The sequence below is a fragment of the Dermacentor albipictus genome, chromosome 7 (assembly GCF_038994185.2).
Source record: "Dermacentor albipictus isolate Rhodes 1998 colony chromosome 7, USDA_Dalb.pri_finalv2, whole genome shotgun sequence".
Classification (NCBI taxonomy): domain Eukaryota; kingdom Metazoa; phylum Arthropoda; class Arachnida; order Ixodida; family Ixodidae; genus Dermacentor; species Dermacentor albipictus.
Genome location: NC_091827.1, coordinates 101,072,210 through 101,090,155, shown reverse-complemented (window position 1 = coordinate 101,090,155; position 17,946 = coordinate 101,072,210). Strand labels below are relative to the sequence as shown.

Here is a 17,946-nt window from a genome sequence, read left to right as displayed (position 1 = left end):
ACTTCACTGAGCACCTGTATCAAGAAATTCTTATGAAACATATCATTGTGCCATCCTCGAGCCCTTGGGCTTTCCGAGTCGTAGTTGTTCCCTGTGCAGCCGCGTTCGCCCTGAACACAAGCATCAACACAAGCCTTACAATTATCGCCATTTGGACTACTCCATGGGTATATTCCAACGCTCCCAGCAGAAAGGTACCGCCGTACAAGAGATGAGATGAGACCCTCGAAACAAGACTTCCAGACCTCGACAGGACTCTTGCTGCAGCACAAGAAAACACCGCAAGGGCCCAGCATAGTCGCAAACATCTGTATGATAAAACCAATCCTTCTGTGGCCTCTCGTGTTCGTCAGTATGTGTGGCTCCGACACCAAGAGCCCATTATTGCTGGTAGAGCGAAGCTCACTCCAACATTTGAAGGCCCTTACGTGATCACAGAAAACTCCTAATACTTTCGTTATCCGCGGTGTCCATGCTAACATGGAAAGTCCTTCGACAGTCCACGAAAAGGTTGCTCATGTCAGCCAACTGAAGCCATTATATCATTGATATGTTGACTCTGCAATTTTCCAAGTTAGATAGCACTTGAGATAGACAATTCACCGCTGCTATTTGTTAAGACTTGAACGCCGAGACAGCCAGTGATGATTCTTCGGTAAGCGAGAACGACAAAGGACTAGCACGAACCGTCAGGCTGTACTTCAAGTGACAATGACTACAGTAAAAGCTCGTTAATTCGAACAGCAAGGGGAAGCCGCTTCAGTTCCAATTAACGAAAGTTCGAACTAAGGAAAGTGAAGGAGAGCAACAGTACACTGCGATTTGGAAGCAGTAGGGCATGTCAGAAATTTGCCGTGTCAGAAAGTGATGGCGTGTGCCGCGGGCACACGCCATCTTCAAGTCGAAGCTCTGGTTCCGACTGTGCCACACCACCGATGTCCACCGAGACGAACGTTAGCCGAGGCTTAACACCATCACAATGAATCGCGACGGCCGATACCTGCTAAGCTGAAAACAGAGGTGCACAACCGATGAAGACTGCCGAGACAGACGCTGAACATGAGAAGGTGGCGAAGGCCCTGATTTGTTGGTTCTTGATTGCAAGCGCAGCTGCGACGTACTTGATTCGCTGTGTTTTGGCGCTTGCCGTGCCATCTCCGCACAACATTAGCAGCTGTACAAGATTTGCAAAGCCTCCGAGATTCGCAACGGACAAGAAGTCTCGGAGGTTATGTAGAACGGAGATGCGGCAGCCGCCGCTGCCTTCTGGCTGACCCCGCGTCGGTGAGATATTTTTCTGATTTTGCCTTCTCTCGCCGTTCTCTCCTTTTCGGAGGCGATATAGCCTTGTGTGTAGGCAGTAGGCGCTTTTCTCTGGCCGTGTGCCAGGCGAGCGTAGTTCGAATTATCCGTGAGGGAACCTTCTCGCGTTCGAATTAACAGACTTTTTACGCAAGAGGGAACTCCGTGCGAGTGTGCCCTCAGACCCAGACCCACTTCCAGCGGGTCTTCCCAGGTCGGGGCAGGTTCTGCTGCATAGGCTCCGTTCCGGCTTCGTCCTCACACCGGATGTGCTGCAGCGGTGGCGACAGTACCGGCCACGCCGGGAAAGACGCCCTCCATCTCCGTCTCCCAACTCCCTTCCATCGCAGGAACCCGGCCATCCCACAGCCTCCGCGGACCAAGAAGCGCTCCAGACGCCACACAGGTGCCCTGACTGCGACATGGCTACACGGCCATCCGCAGCCCATCTGTTTTGGGAGTGCCAGCGACACGCTCAACAGCGGGACCACCACCTGAGGGCGGTGCGAGTGTCGTCCTACGAGGAGTGGATCAGACCGGCAACTGGCTCGATGGATTCCGATAGGGCCATTCTGGACTCACTCTTGGCTTTCGCCAAGGACGCGCAGCTTCTAGGACGGCTCTGAGTACGTCTCTCCCCTCCCCTTCCTATTCCCCATTATAGGCCTTCGCGCCATCCCTCAATAAATACATTTTGTCATCATCATCATACATAGACTTCTGTGGAGCTTGGCCGGACCAAATCGTACTGTTCGAATTATCCATAAATTTGAATTATTGAAGTTCGAATTAATGAGCTTTCACTGTATTTTGCACTACACCGTCATTACCGGCCTCGGCGTCTTGTTCGGAACCTCAGTGGCTGAAACATTATGGCCTTTAAGAAGAGGGGTGGGCTGAGAGATTGAAAGCCCATCAAGGATGTTACTGAAGAGCGATGGGATGTGAGCCTTCACGTATTGTGGCAACCTTGTGTCACATATTGCGCAAACAGGACTTCAGTTTCGTAGCCACGTTCGGGTGCGCGTGCACCATCACTGCACTATTACCGTGCTTTTTTTCCCAATAAAACCACATTTATTATTTTAAACGTTGTGTCCACGTTGTCCAGGCCTCATAAAATAAACCACTTTGCACTCGGCCGAAGAGATTCGACCCTAAAGATTCATACCTTCTAAGCAAATGAATATTTCCCTATTTCCGGTTGACTACCGGGGTACCATATGACTACCGGGGTACAAAACATGACTACCGGGGTACCATATCGACGCTTACCTGAAGAGAGATCATTTTATCGGAATGCTTTGTGTGCTATAACACCTCAAAAGCATCGCAGCCAAGCTCAAATACCTCCAAGCAAGAGAATAGACGCCTTGAAAGGGTTGATGGATAGGGTACAGGCCGAATTGCGACACTGTGGCCAATGAAGCTTTGCTTCGGTCTTAGCGCAGGCGTTAGGCCAACATTCGCTATATTCAGGAAATGGCGAGCTATGCGCTTCATTATGTAATACATATCTACGTCGACGAGGCTTAGCCGTGATCCAGCGAAGAAATAGCACGTAATAACGTAGGCTTTTGAAACAAAATATACAGCTTTCTTACAATTTTGAAGGCATATTCGCACTCCTTGGGGTTCTTAGTCACATCACAATTGCGTGTTACATATGAGAGCTTATGCTCAACATGCTTCGCAGTCTGTTCGACGCTTTAGTTCTTTCTCTGTGCTGAGCGTACTTAACACATTGGTCGTGCCCCAATAAACAGATACTATATCTGAAGGCTCCACACGGTTTTCTCGTCAACAGTGGCTTGGTCATGTATGCGTGAACAGTAGTTGTGGTAGTAGTAGTAGTGACATGTGGAATTTGTTGTTTTTCTACGTGTATGACCTGTCCATGATTGTGTTCTTGTTTCTCTATAATATTTTGCTTCTTCTTTACTACTTTATTACTTATCCCTGGACTTACTTTGTTAGTGTATTATTATTTTGTTAGACTGATCATAACGTTTTGTAATTTTGCTACTATATCTTTCTTTGTACTTTCCTTAGCAAAGTCATAAAGAGGGCATAATTCACGGCTAATAAAGAGGAAAAACAAGAACGAAAAAGAAGGCTGATATTTCCTTCACCAGTGAATAAAAAAGAGCTTACCTTTGCGGAGTCTGTTCCTTGGGGGAGAATATTACGCAGTCCTAACGTTACGACAAATACAATGACAGTTAGAAGGCAGCTGTATACATTGCTTTTGGGTGACGTATATTTAGATCGCATGCATGGTGGGCTATAGGATTCTGGAAGAATGTTCGCAACGCTAGAGTCACGTTTACGAACTTACACTGAAGCAGAACTGTAAGACAATGTGAAGCACGCATAAGGTGCCCTCTTTTGTTTTTTTTGTCACAGAACAAATGCAAACGTTGCGCGACGCAAGCTATCACTTCTTAGCAGGTGCGCATTTCAAACTTTAAAAAAAGATACTGCCGCGCTCTCGTTCCTTAGCCACCGGCTACTCCATTGTTCTTGTGGAGGTTTGCTGATGCCATACATTCTTAACATTATTCTGTTGAACCTATTGCTGTTTGTATTTTTATCAATGGTACTGTTAAAAATGGTATCGTCGACGCATGGCATTATTTTTCTCTCATTAAACATACCGTTAGTTGTCGCACCAGCTGCAGTGGCGTGTGAGATGTTATTCAAACATTTAATGTAATACTGTGGTTAGAAACAAACCGGTCAAATGCAATCAGGCGAGTAAACAGATAGTCGTCTGAGAAGAAGCTAAAAATTACTGTCTAGAGAACTGAAAAAGCAATGAACAATTGTGAACCTCATTTAAAACAAATGATAAACATTTGTGTTTTGCGTAAGGAATTGAAACCTTCACGTGGCCTCTATATGCTTTTAAGGCAAATGTTATTGGTTGCAATGCTTTTTTTTAATATTACATTAGCGACTTTATTATTTGTGGTGCAAGAAACGTACTGCCCACGCATTTTTTTCACACAGCGCTTCTGTGGGATCGTATTCTCGAAGCATAAGGTGGCGCTTGCACGTGCATATATGCATACATACATATATATATATATATATATATATATATATATATATATATATATATATATATATATATATATATATATATATATATATATATATATATATATGTATATATATATTGCCACATCCAGTACGCAGCACTTAGAAGAAGACAAAGCTCTCGCCCATTGCGGAAGAAGAGCTCCCTGCGCGATCGTTCTTCAGTTGGCCTGCAATTAAAGTGTCCTGCCCTTTTATCAGCTCCTGCTGCTTGTGAATCGTGACACTGGTGGAAGTACTGAGTAAATGTTTGGGACGCCTGTCGACAGCCCCACATCAAGCCCAGGACGTTTTCCGCGTGTCGAAACACCCGTTCACCGCGCCAGCCGTCGATTACTAGGCCTAAGCCCAGAATTTGGTCCCCTACCAGGAAGTCTGCCTGTTACCACGAGTGCCCAAGCCATGGCAGACCCAGGCCCTGCACAGGTGACTCGTTTGACTCCTCGATCTCCTGTGAGCTTCCACGGCAATGCCTACGAGGATGCGGAAGACTGGCTCGGGGAATACGAGCGCGTAGCCAAGTATAATGAGTTGCATGCTGGACAGAAGCTATCCCATGTTTATTTCTGTCTAGAATACGGCGTCCGCACGTGGTTCGTAAATCGTGAGGGAATCTGGCCAAGCTGGGATGAGTTCCGCTGCCAGTTCCACCATAGGTTCGGGAGCACCGAAAGGCGAGCCCACGTGCAGCGTCTTCTGGAATCAGATTCAAAAGCCGAATGAAACTGTTGCCTTGTTCCCTGGGGACATGGCTCGTCTTTGTCGTCGTGCAGACCCCGATATGCCCTAGGCAAAAAAGCTCAGCCACCTCTTGCGCGCCGTGAAGCAGCAGCTGTTCGCCGATATTGTGCGGAACCCGCCGACAAGCGTCGATGAATTTATTAAAGAATTGACGGCCATAGAGCGCGCGTTACACCTACGCAGCCGCCAGTATTATCACCTCACCAGCACTGGACCGGCAAGCACCACAGCAGTGACGGTCACAGACGAGGGTTCCTTGTGCCGGCTGATATGCGAAATTATTCAGGAAGTAATTAAGAAACTTACTGCCACGCCAAATGAATGCACAGCTGCGTCGGTGGCTGTAGTTATGCGCCAAGAAATAAAACATGTGTTTGCGGCTCCCGAGCCAAATCCCCAGACGTGGCAGGCCAGCTATGCAGATGTTGTCCATCAACCGCCACCTCCGATGCCGACACCGCAGTATCACGAGCAGTAAGCACCGGCATCACCTTCGTAACATAGGGAACAACTGACGCGACCACCGCTTCGCAGAAACGACATTTGGCGCCCAGCTGACTACAGGCCCTTGTTGCCCGTGATGGGGAATCGGGTCCTATCTACCGTCATTGCCCTGATCGCGTCGAAGGGTACCAAGCGTTCCCATCCACTGCCCCTCGTCATGCTTTTGACGGCAGCCAAGCGCACATCGACGCGAATTCAACGAGCTGGCAAGCCGATTCTCCCGGTTACCGGTCGCGCTCCCCTTCTCCGGGACGTCGTATTCCAGCTGCAAGACGCAGTTCCACCGACGTGGCCCGAGATCGATATCGCAGCCCATGTCGCGGAAACTGAAGGCCGCGACCTCAGCGGGGAAGGCTGCTACACGTCGAAGTGCCGAAAATCCCCCGTTGCCTTCGAACCAGAAGCCGATACAGCCGGATCATTTGACGACAGACGACATTGTTAGCGCCGATGTTACTGTATCAATTGACAGCCACGACGTGACGGTGCTAGTAGACACTGGCGCGGACTTTTCAATCGTAACTGAAGAACTGGCGGACAGACTTCGCAAAGTGAAAATGAAATAGTCGGGGGCGCACATTAGAGGCGCTGGAGGCCAGCTACTGACACCGACTGGTAGGTGTACCGCCAGGGTCAACATAGGGGATTCGTCATTCGTCGCAAATTTTGTTATTCTCCCCAACTGCTGCAAAGATGTAATCTTAGGTATGGACTTCTTACGTGAGTACGGCACCGTCATGAACATACCGGAAGGTATACTAACCTTTTCTGGGGACGGCAGCGCAGAACTAAAACGCAAGTCCTTGCGCATCATAGACGATATGACCATACCACCGTTATCATGCTGTCTTGTTTCCGTCAGGTGCGACACAGAGTACGATGGGGAAGGTATTGCCGAGCATATAATTACGCTTTTGCCCACTCAAGGTATTGCCACACCCAGAAGTATCGTCAATGTAATGCATGGGCAAACAGAACTACTGCAGACAAACTTCAGCAAGCAACGACGACACATTGCAAAAGGCGCAGCAGTTGCTTACCTCGGCGAGATTGCGGAATTCGGCGAATGCTTACAACAAGGAGAGCAAGACGCATCGGCACCGTTACCTGTTCTTGACGTTAGCGTGAGCTTATCACCAGTGGAAAGGCAGCGCCTTGTGGGCCTCCTTCATCAGTTTTGTGATTGCTTCTCGTCGACATCCAGAGTTGGTCCTACACCACTGTCGATGCACTACATTATAACGGAGGAGCCAGCGAGACCAATCCGACAAAAGCCGTACCATGTAGCACCAAAAGAACGCGAAGCGATCCGAGAGCAACTGAAGAAAATGCTCGACGACGACATTATCCAACCATCAAAAAGCCCGTGGGCATCGCCGGTAGTGATGGTCGAAAAGAAAGACGGCAGTCTACGTTTTTGTGTTGACTACCGTAAGCTGAACCGGGTAACAAAGAAAGACGTATACCCATTACCGCGTATCGACGATTCCCTCGACAGGCTGAGGCATGCCCACTACTTCTCATCGATGGACCTCAAACGTGGATAATGGCAAATCGAGGTTGACGAGCGCGACAGAGAAAAGACTGCTTTCGTAATGCCTGATGAGCTTTACGAATTCAAGGTCCTGCCTTTCGGTTTATGCTCCGCTCCAACAACTTTTCAGTGACACATTCATAGGGTTCTGTCAGGCCTGAAGTGGCAGACATGCCTAGTATGTATCGACGACGTCATAGCTTTTTCGAAAACGTTCGAGGAACACCTGAGACGGCTACTGGCGGTTCTACAAACAATCCGGTCCACCGGCGTTACACTGAAAGCAGAAAAGTGTCACTTTTGTTTCGAGGAACTCTAGTTCTTAGGTCATGTTGTGAGTCATGAAGGCCGCCTCCGCCCTGACCCCGACAAGATCAGGACCGTCGCAAAGATTTCAACGCCAACGAATAAGAAGGCAGTGAGGCATGGCCTACGTCTCTGCTCGTATTACCGAAGATTTATAGCCAGTTTTTCACACATAGCTTCACTGTTAACGCGCCTTACAAAAGAAGACGTTGCCTTCGTATGGGGCGAAGAAGAACAAGCAACGTATTATGATCTCCTACAGCGGCTGCAAACATCTCCTGTACTGGCTCACTTTGACGAGGACGCTCCTACCATGATTCATACGGACACTAGCAACGTAGGTCTAGGCGCTGTGCTCGTGCAGTGGCAAGACTCAGCCGAGAGAGTCATTGCATACGCAAGCAGGACGATTTCACGTGCTGAGTCTAATTACTCAGCCACAGAAAAGGAATGACTTGCAGTGGTATGGGCCATTACGAAGTTTTGCCCGTATCTCTATGGCCGTTCCTTCAGTGTTATCAGCGATCATCACTCACTTTGCTGGCTGACGATCTTGAAGGACCCGTCCGGTCGACTAGCGCGTTGGGCGCTTCAAGAACTCGATATGACAGTGGTGTAGAAGTCCGGATGAAAGCATTCCGATGCCCCCTGCCGTTCTAGGTCACCGATTGAGCAGGAAGCCAAAGAAGATGGCGAAGACGTGGCTTTTATAGGTCTTCTAGACACTGCCACGATTACTTGTCAGCAGCGGGAAGATAACTAACTGATTCCGCTTATTGAATTTTTAGAAGTGTGGATTAGAAGCACAACCAAAGCATTTTCAAGGAGCTTGCCATCATTCTGCTTCCGTAATGTTGTGCTTTACAAGAACTTCTCTGCAAGTGGAAGCAGCCCCCTACTTGTCGTCCCAACGTGCTTCCGTAATGAGGTCCTGCAAGCCTGCCATGGTGAACCGACATCTGGCCACCTCGGCTACACGCGAACACTGGCCCGAGTCAAGGAAAAATATTACTGACCAAGGCTGGCCACCTTGGTGAAACATTACGTGCGCACGTGCCTCGATTGTCAGCGACGCAACCCACCACATACGAAACAAGCTGGGCTACTGCAACCAGTCGAAGTGCCCACGACCCCATTTGCACAAATCGGGATGGACCTTCTCGAACCATTCCCAACTTCCAATACTGGCAATAAGTGGGTAATAGTTGCCACTGATTACCAGACACGCTATGCAGAAACCAAGGCCATTCCAAGTGGCACCGCAGTTGAAGCAGGGCGATTCTTTATTGAAAACGTGGTTCTGAGGCACGGTGCACCAGCGGTAATAATAACGGACAGAGGGATTGTATTTACGGCTACGCTTCTAAAGACAGTGCGTAGCCTCAGCAGCACGGCTCACCGAAAGACCTCCGCGTACCACCCGCAAACAAACGGCTAACAGAATGCTTGAACAAGACTATCGCCGGCATGCTGAGTATGTACGTAGACGTGGAGCACAAAACGTGGAATGGCATTCTACCGTACGTCACATTCGCTTACAACACTGCTCAACAGGAAACAACGCGAAAGACACCATTTAGCCTTCTTCATGGCCGTGAAGTGACGACGGTGCTCGATGCCATGTTGCCACATGACTGCGGTGATATAGGCACGGACACTGAAGCTTTCGTTCAACGTGCTGAAGAAGCGAGACAACTCGCTCGTGTCAGAATCACCCGATAACAGGACTACGACGCTTGACGCTACTATTTAGGGCGCCGCTACATCACATATCAGGCAGGTGACGAAGTGTGGGTTAGGAGTCCCATTTGTCGGCGAGGGCTTTCAGATATGCTACTCAGGCGGTACTTTGGTCCGTACAAGGTTATACGACGCCTCAGCGACCTGAACTATGAGGTTATCACGGACAGTCCTGCTTCCTCCAGGGCGAGGCAGCGTACACCAGAACTTGTGTATATTGTGCGCATGAAGTGCTATTGTTCAGAAAGAAGTACCTACACCTCGTCTGACACATCTTCCTGCCGCTGGCTGAGCATCGGGACGGTGCTCTCGCTGGAGGGAGGCAAATGGTACATCCAGTACGCGGCTCGTAGAGGCAGGCGAAGCTCTCACGCATTGCGGAAGAAGAGGTCCCTGCGCGATCGTTCTTTAGTTGGCCTGCAAGTAAAGTGTCCTGCCCTTTTCTATCAGTTCCTGCTGCTTGTGAATCGTGACAATATATATATATATATATATATATATATATATATATATATATATATATATATATATATATATATATATATATATATATATATATATATATATATATATATGGTATATATATATATATATACCATATATATATATATATATATATATATATATATATATATATACATATATATATATATATATATATATATATATATATATATATATATATATGTGTGTGTGTGTGTGTGTGTGTGTGTGCCTCTATCTTTTTCATTGTGACAATGTGCACTCTTCGCAGATGCTGCATTTGGTCTCACAAACTGAGTAGCTGGAAGAAGCTGGCTACATGTATACTTGCAAGACAAATTCCAATGTCCAGTTGTCTGTATTAACCGCCATTACAAATTACATTGGACGTTGTTACATTAGGTAATGCTCATTTAGCAGAAATCCCGAGACTACTACCAGTTCCGAAGTATCCGTCCCCAAAATGTTCTGCGGAATGCAATGGCGGTCTCACCAGGACAACGCCGGGCTAGATGTACCTACATTTACCTCATACCGTGTTGGGGAAGCAGCCCACTGACAAGGACAAGTCGAAGAGACACAAGGATACAAGGCACTCGCTAATATATGCCGCCGCTATTGTTTCTTTTTTTAAGGAAAACGCGAAGTTGGAAGAAGCGCTTGCATTCTATGAGTCAGTTTCGACCCACAGAATGAGTACTTTCAAAATGTAATAAGTGCAGGGCAGGTTATTGCACAACAAATTCAGTTCAGAGTATATTCACTTCAGGGCTATAATTTTTACAAAAGTTTCTTAGAAGATATTCCGCTGGAGTGAGCTAAAAATCTCATTTGCTGACATAAGAGCATACAGGTTGTTTGCTTATACAACTGCGTTACAATGCTGTCTCTGAAAGCGCGAAAATATGAGATCAGAACTTGCTCGAAATGCTGACTCGACAACTATTGTTTTCTGAATGAAGTCTCTATTGAAGAAAACGTGCGAAATAGCTGACATTTTTTATGACCTTCCATCCTCCATGCTACATTTATTGTCCCTCGCAGTCACTTACGGTTTCCGAAAACATAGCATCACCTGAGCAAAAGGCACCCAGCAGCCTCCATTCCACTGAGTACAATTTTTAACTACTGCTATGTCCATAAAATTGAAGTACCGCTTTATAATTTTGTGCCACATCTTAAATTTTTATGCATGTAGGTTTTCGATACACATTATTTATGAGATTGGGAATTTCTGCAGCGATAAAATCATTTCGCGATAGGTTCGCCATGCACTGACTCTTCTAACCTACTTTTCAGCATAGCCTTACACTGCAATAACTAGAAATAACATTAGTATAGCACCATTTGATGCTAGTTCTTCCTGTACTCAAGGTAGCCTTTAAGATTTTGTGAGGCAATGATTCCTGCAGGAGTGCTAACGTTTTTTTTTTCAGAAAAACATATGCTAGTGAAAAAAAAGCCTTCAACTTCGGCTAATAGGCGATGCCGTGATAGCGATATCAGAGTATTAGGTCACTACACAACGAAAGGGTCCCAGTTTTATCGGCTGTGTAAATTGAAGCACCCATTCGCTCACTAATTAACAAGCGCAGTGTCATGGGCGCGCAGGCAAACGAGCAGGGTTTATTCGGTTACAGCGGACGCTCTCTGTCTCAACGCCGGCGTGATAAAGAAATTGCTGGTTCTCCCGTGATCGACAGTGGATGTAAGCATGAAACGGCAACCAGCAAAACAGATTCGTTGGAGATGATACTAGCTACAATCTTAAAATGGGCGTAGTGCCTGTTCGCAACAGCACACCCCACCCCCAGCGCACCACGCTATACTGTACATTGGTCCATATGGACGCTGCCCAGGTACAAGAAGAACACCCACTGAAGGCAGCGAAACACGCCAAGGAGAGAGAGCGCACCGCCCAGCTAGAAGAAAAGCGCCTCAAGAAGGCGCCACGCAGTGTGGCGCCATCTCTCGCTGCGACGCAAAACCTACGCCCCGGAAGCCACGCACTGCTGGCGTTCAAAAAACCACAGGCAACCTTGTCCCATCGCCAAAAGATGACAATAAAATGTATGGTGCCCTGAATCTGCCTTCTGAATGTCGCTATTGCAAATGACAAATAAAAGTTCAGCGTACTAGATGTTACAGCATCAGTGATATTGTAACAAACATTAGGAAGAACTCGCAAGCAATATTTTTTTGTAGCGAGTTTGGTCAGTACCTAGCGTATGTAATGCAGTCGTGTACAGAGGTTTGGGGGATAGCGACCGCACTTTCTTAACTTTTCACTGTTTGCCAGGATGACAGGATGATTGTTCTCGCAACTTCACCGGATAACGACTTTGGCTTTTGGCTAAATGTCACTTGAAGGTCGCCAACAACGGGAACTAAAGGCTTTTCATCCTTAAAAGGGAAGCAGTGGTGAGGGGAAGCTTTGGGCTGCCTTTGGCTTTAACATCCTCTCCTAAACTTGATTAGGCAACCTCTAACGCTAGGTACACTAGAACACAGCTCACACGAAGTCGCCAGCCATCTCGGCTCGCACAACGCTTGCACGCTCCGCAGCTTACCTCCAATATAGCTCGAAAGACCCGTGCTCAGTTACGCCATGCGCAGCAACGGCTGTATACAAGTGGAGACGCCCGCTCATCTGCCCCCACTCGCTCCTCCCCCTTGCTCGCAAAACACTGGGCGAGCGGGGAAACGCGCGCATCAGTCCACGGGCATTGTGGGCTCACCCTTGCAAGCTTTTCCTCGCCCCTACAGCATACGGCGCATGGGATTCGATAGGATGTTATCGCCTTTGACCTTCATACAGAACGCCAGGCCGAAGCAAAAGGTGGAAGTTGTTTTGGAGGGACCCTATGTTTACTATTGGAAAAACTAACCGCAATTCTATTTTTACAAATGTGATGAGCAGTGCTAACTACATTATTTGTTGGCTTTGTTCTGTAGATAAACGTGACTCTCTTTGAAGTTTCGCGAATCTCGACGCACACATCACGCTAAGGTTAACCGCCTGCGCTCTATTTTTGGAGCCTTCTGCGTACTGCATATAACATGCCTTGAGCGGAGCAAAAATGGCCAACAAATACTCTGTAGCCCTAAATTAAATTATGGAGTTTCACGTGCCAAAGCCACTTTCTGGTTATGAGGCACTCCGTAGAGGAGAACACCGGAAATTTTGACCACCTTTAGTTTTTTAACGTTCACCTAAATCTAAGTACACGAATGTTTTCTCATTTCGCCCTCATCGAAACGAGGCCGCCGTGGCCAGGATTCGATCCCGCGACCTCGTGCTCAGCAGCCCAACATCATAGCCACTGAACAACCAGGGCGGGTATTCTGTAGCCTTACTTCAGGCCAGCATGGGCGTGAATTATGAATCCTAACGAACTGTATGCTGCTCACAATAAGCTCGTTTTCTGACAGCTCAAATATTATCTTCGATTCGTTGCGAAAACCCCCGTGAAGGGTTTCTTCTTTTTCCAGACTTTCATCTTTCAGATGCACGTATACAGAATTATTAATTCATTAGATAAGTCCGCACCAGAAAAGGTCAAGCGGAAGCTTCTGCTGCGGAGAGAGTGAAAGAAAGAAACGTGTTTTCTTAAAATAAATAAGAGGCGACCCATCTGGTGCTTCCGGTGAGGAGCCTCGATTAAGTAGATTGTTCCGTTTCTCAACAAGTATAGCAGGAAGCTTCCGTGTATGGCTTTCCGGTGGTCCCTTTTATTGCATTAACTGAATAAACGGCCAGATCGATGCGGCCCACAAATCTCACACAGAAGGTTCACTAAAACTTCGAGCCAGTCCGGCCTGCCGCAGCATTCCGTGGAAGGCTGATTGCTGACTCGAAGCTAGCAATTGTGTCGGTCCAAACTCGACCACCCGTCCATCTTCCATCACCAGGATCCTGCGTACGACAAAAGGTGACAAGGGTCACACCAGATAACCTGGTTGCTATCGCGGACTATCGTCAACGTCTGAATTCCCTCACTACACCTATCGGTTAGGTTTGACGATATATTTATCAGTAAGCATCCTCTAGGTTTAAGCATAGAAAAACACGGAAGTTTCATTACTCCATGCCGCTTTCGCTCCTTCAATTCGTAGGGATCCTCCGATAGCGTGCAGGCCTCCAGAAGTATGAAAACCATTGTTTCCCAGCGCAACCATGGGAACTAATAGCATGGCTTACGTCACGTATGGGAGATTTCTGACTGTGGTGTTTTGTCGTTCCAAAGCAACACATCGGCTTTGATAGACGGCGAATGTGACGTTTACAAAAGATGTTCTTTAACATACAATTAATATTTAGCACAAGAGGGTGTCTTTACAGCGAGGCTGTTAAGGGTTACTTTGCCCGCTATCGTGTCCATGTGTAGCAAAAAATCCCGAGGATAGTCTAATGCCAAGCTTACCCGTGGCGGAGGAGACGCAGGCGTTAACTCTATCGCTACCGTGAAATAATGGTCGTTTTTCATAGGTCTCAGGATAAATTATTTACCACTAGCTACAAATAATATTTCAGCACAAATTGCAGCATAGCATAATGTGCATGATGAAACGCTCTTTCCAAAAATTTGCGCTGCGAAACCAAAAAAAAAACAGTTATTATGCAAGACATAAAAATTCTTGAAAGCGCCACTCTTGGTGCCCATTGATAAAAACCACATAAAGATATGGTATCTACAAAAACTCTAATATCAAAAGAAATTCGGAATACGCATTTCAGAGATAAATAACCCAGAAATAGTCCCAAAAAGTAAATGCTCAGTACACCGCTGTTCTTCGGATACAAAAAAGAAACTAAGACACTTCTTCGCTCAAGTCATGTGGTGAAGCAGTTCCTAGTATTTGTGAAGCATAGGCGCCTTCCGCACTTTTTCCCAAGAACATCTGGCTTTTGTTCAATATTGCGGTCCTCGTGAAAGATTTTGCAGTTCCGCCTTCTCGGCATCTTTAGGGATGGTCCGATGAGAAGTCCAAGGAAGGTACTTCACCAGTTCGTCTGGAGTCATGCACCTCTTCCGGGAGCTATCGCTCTCAGCGTAGCTGGGCAACTACAGGATTATGCATCTAAGCATATGTGTTCGCATTTTTGCAGATTGTCTTTATCACCTCTGCAGAGAAGAGTAGAAAGAAATCCCATGCCGTCATAAACTGTCTTGCATTTATCAGTGGTGCTGGGCGGAGATGTTCTACGGGTGGCCTTCTTGGCGTGAACGGAAGTTTCTTTGCTGCCGATGGCAGCACGTCATAATCAAGCGGAGTATGCACCCTGAAGATAATCAGTAGAGCTCTTAGGTCGTGCAGGAAGGTCGGCAGGCAAACGCTCACTAGGAAAGAAACCGCTCAAGGGTGTAAAGGAAACTCGCGGGTGAACAGCTGCGGATGGCCCATGCTGACTCAAAAGATTGTTGCCGTCGTAGTTTGAACCTGCTTTGCCGTCATGTTGGAAATCACAATTCGAGTGCTCATCACTAAATTGAAGTGCAGGTGCTGCATAGTTTCGAGAGCATGACGCATTTCTCGCGACGCTTTTCATCGGCCGATTAGAGGTTTGATGCTGGGACCAGCGCGTGCTGAAGATCGGCCCCGATGGGCGCAGGCGATGAGGGCCGACTAGACGCGGAATGACGCAAAGGTTTAAACGTCGAGAGCTGTTGTCCGTCAGTGCTCGAGGCGATGTAGTGAACAAGGACAGCTGCCCGCAAGTCCGCGCAGACATCGGGGCCGGCAGATGACAGTCGGAGCCTGGAACGCACCGGAGCCTGAAACCTTGTAGGGAAAGAAAAGGCCCTCCCGCTGGATGAACCCGATGTCCGGCTTTTCGATGTAGAATTCCCGAACACCGTACCAACGCGGGACGTCTACTGGACCGCGTAAGGCCACTTCAATCGCCTTGGTAGAGTGGGTGCGCTGACGCTGGCATGGCTGGCCTCGGTTGTCCGGTGTCACCAATTTTTGGGAGGCGGCGCGAAGAAATAGCCGCCGTAGCCATGGTTTATAAAGGCCGGCCAGCCTTGGTGCCGCGGGATCTTGGTAGCTACCGACGACACCACGGCCACTCATGTCGAGCGCGCTAGCGTGTTGTATGTTCACGCTAGCTGCACATGAGCTCTCTTCTACTTCGCCGGCTTCGGAGGTGATAGTTGGGCCGCTACACAAAGTATTCCCACTCCACTGGTGAGGAGGGATGCTGCAAGTTGACTTTTGTTAGCCTTCTCGCACAATACATGCGTGTCCCATCGCCACATACGTACCCTGGACCCTTTGTTACGGCACCAAGTGCGAACTAGCCTCTCCCGCGGGTGTTCAACACTGCTCTATCACCCATGGCTTGATGCTGCGCCATGTACAAACGCGTATTTATTTCGTCTTGATATGACCATTGGACCAATTTATGACATCCGTGGGTCTCAAGAAACCATCGAACACATACTGTGCATTCGCCCTCAATACGACTTCAAGCGCAACTCGTTTCAGACTACAGTAAACCGACTGGACTCTTGTAGAACATTTTGGTACTACTGAGACAGCTCCAGACCGGACCGCTACCGGGCAGTGGCGCGCTATTTCAAGGTGGTTCTCATGTCATATATATGTAGATTTCATGGAGCTGCTGCTGAGGAATATATATATATATATATATATATATATATATATATATATATATATATATATATATATATATATATATATATATATATATATGTTAAGGGCATAGAAAGACAACTGGAAAATAGTAAACTAGGATTTAGCTTATCGTACATGCTTAATGGACAGATTGTGCAACAGGAGGTCCCTGCACTGACGTATGCGGAAGACATCGTGCTCCTAGCGGACAATGCAATAGATTTACAGATACTGGTCAATATGTGGCTCAACCAAATGACAAACTTGGAACTTAAATAAGCACAGAGAAATGTGGAATTATATGTATACGTTGTATGGATTTGACAGCAAGTAACACCCATCTTCGCGCTTCGTCTGTCCCATTCGCTTCCTGTTGTTCAGCGCTGTTTCTAGCTTCCTTCAGACGTGTACTAACGAGCTCAAGTTAGCACGTTATCACGCCCATAGCCGAGAAATATAAGTACCTCGGCATATACATAAACAAAGGAAATACTTAACAACCAGCCAGAGAAGCTGAAAACAAAAGGGAAACGGAACAGCAATAATGAAACATAGAGCACTTTCAGGGCGCAATAAATGTGAAGTGGTACGTGGAATCTGGAATGGAGTCATGGTGCCAGCGCTGACGTTCGCAAATGCCATTCTCTTCCTAACATAATATATATTCTCGGGGTTGGAAGTTAACCAAAAATTGGTGGGCAGGTTGGCTTTGGACGCCCACGGCAAAACCACAAATGAGGACATGGGGACATGGGTTGGGTCTCGTTTGAAGTCAGAGAAGCGCAGAGCGAAATTAGTTTTGAAGAAAGATTCGGGAACATGATCAAAGCAAATCGCCGACAATTGCGAAATCTTAGCGAAATGCGAAATCTTAGCGCAGCTCTATATGTGTGTTTCATTTCGCTTGCCAATACTTTCTATTATGGATATATAAGTACACAGTCTGTATTAGGAAGATAACGTTCTGAGTACCGTACTTCTTTTCTATACAGACGACGCGTGCTACTCTGGCGCCATACCGTCACCATCAGCGCCCGTGTTGCGCGGCACTGCTCTCTTATCACTCTCTCGTTGCACCAACGATGACAGCGGCCCCTCTTCGCGGGGTAATCGTGCCACCAATATCAGCGGCGAAAACACCCACAGGAGCGTCACACCGAGCCTTTTACTTGTACTCGCTCGTCATCGGACCTTGCGGGAGCAGGGATCCCCACCACACACTAGTATCGCGGATTTACGACGCCGCGGAAGAGCGTAGCCCTTCTGAGGCTGATACGATCACCTCCATTACAGGTATAGGCAGCGGTGCAAAGTAGATACAGTAGCTTAACGAGACGTTTAATGGTATGCTAGGAGGAAATGCATTGCTAACACAACTGAATAACTCAAGCAGGCCATGGGGCGATTCATCCCCGCCCAGTTGCAAAGGTAATGCCAATAACTCATTATCATCATCAGTGAGGCAGCGGCAGTGCCGGCTGTGGGGGTTAAGGAAAAAATTCACTGACGATTACGATACTCACTAATGCGAAATTTGATGCAAGCTCTAGACCTGTTTTCAGTTCGCGATATATTTGTGGACAATCTGTCTC

At 47.4% G+C, this 17,946-nt stretch overlaps 2 protein-coding genes across 4 annotated transcripts in view; both read right to left on the bottom strand.

Moving 5' to 3' along the window:
* The window catches only part of LOC135917203 (epoxide hydrolase 4-like), a 105,534-nt gene extending 101,902 nt beyond the window's left edge, over positions 1-3,632 (bottom strand). For all 3 annotated transcript variants that reach the window (XM_070521398.1, XM_065450721.1, XM_065450722.1), the window contains exon 1: positions 3,457-3,632. In XM_070521398.1, coding sequence (XP_070377499.1) covers positions 3,457-3,576 — 120 coding nt within the window. In that variant the 5' untranslated portion in view covers positions 3,577-3,632. The remainder of the gene's footprint in view (positions 1-3,456) is intronic.
* A 9,823-nt stretch (positions 3,633-13,455) lies between these two features.
* LOC135917237 (uncharacterized) overlaps positions 13,456-17,946 on the bottom strand; it is a 70,810-nt gene continuing 66,319 nt past the window's right edge. The window contains exon 12 of the mRNA XM_065450774.1: positions 13,456-13,628. Coding sequence (XP_065306846.1) covers positions 13,493-13,628 — 136 coding nt within the window. The 3' untranslated portion in view covers positions 13,456-13,492. The remainder of the gene's footprint in view (positions 13,629-17,946) is intronic.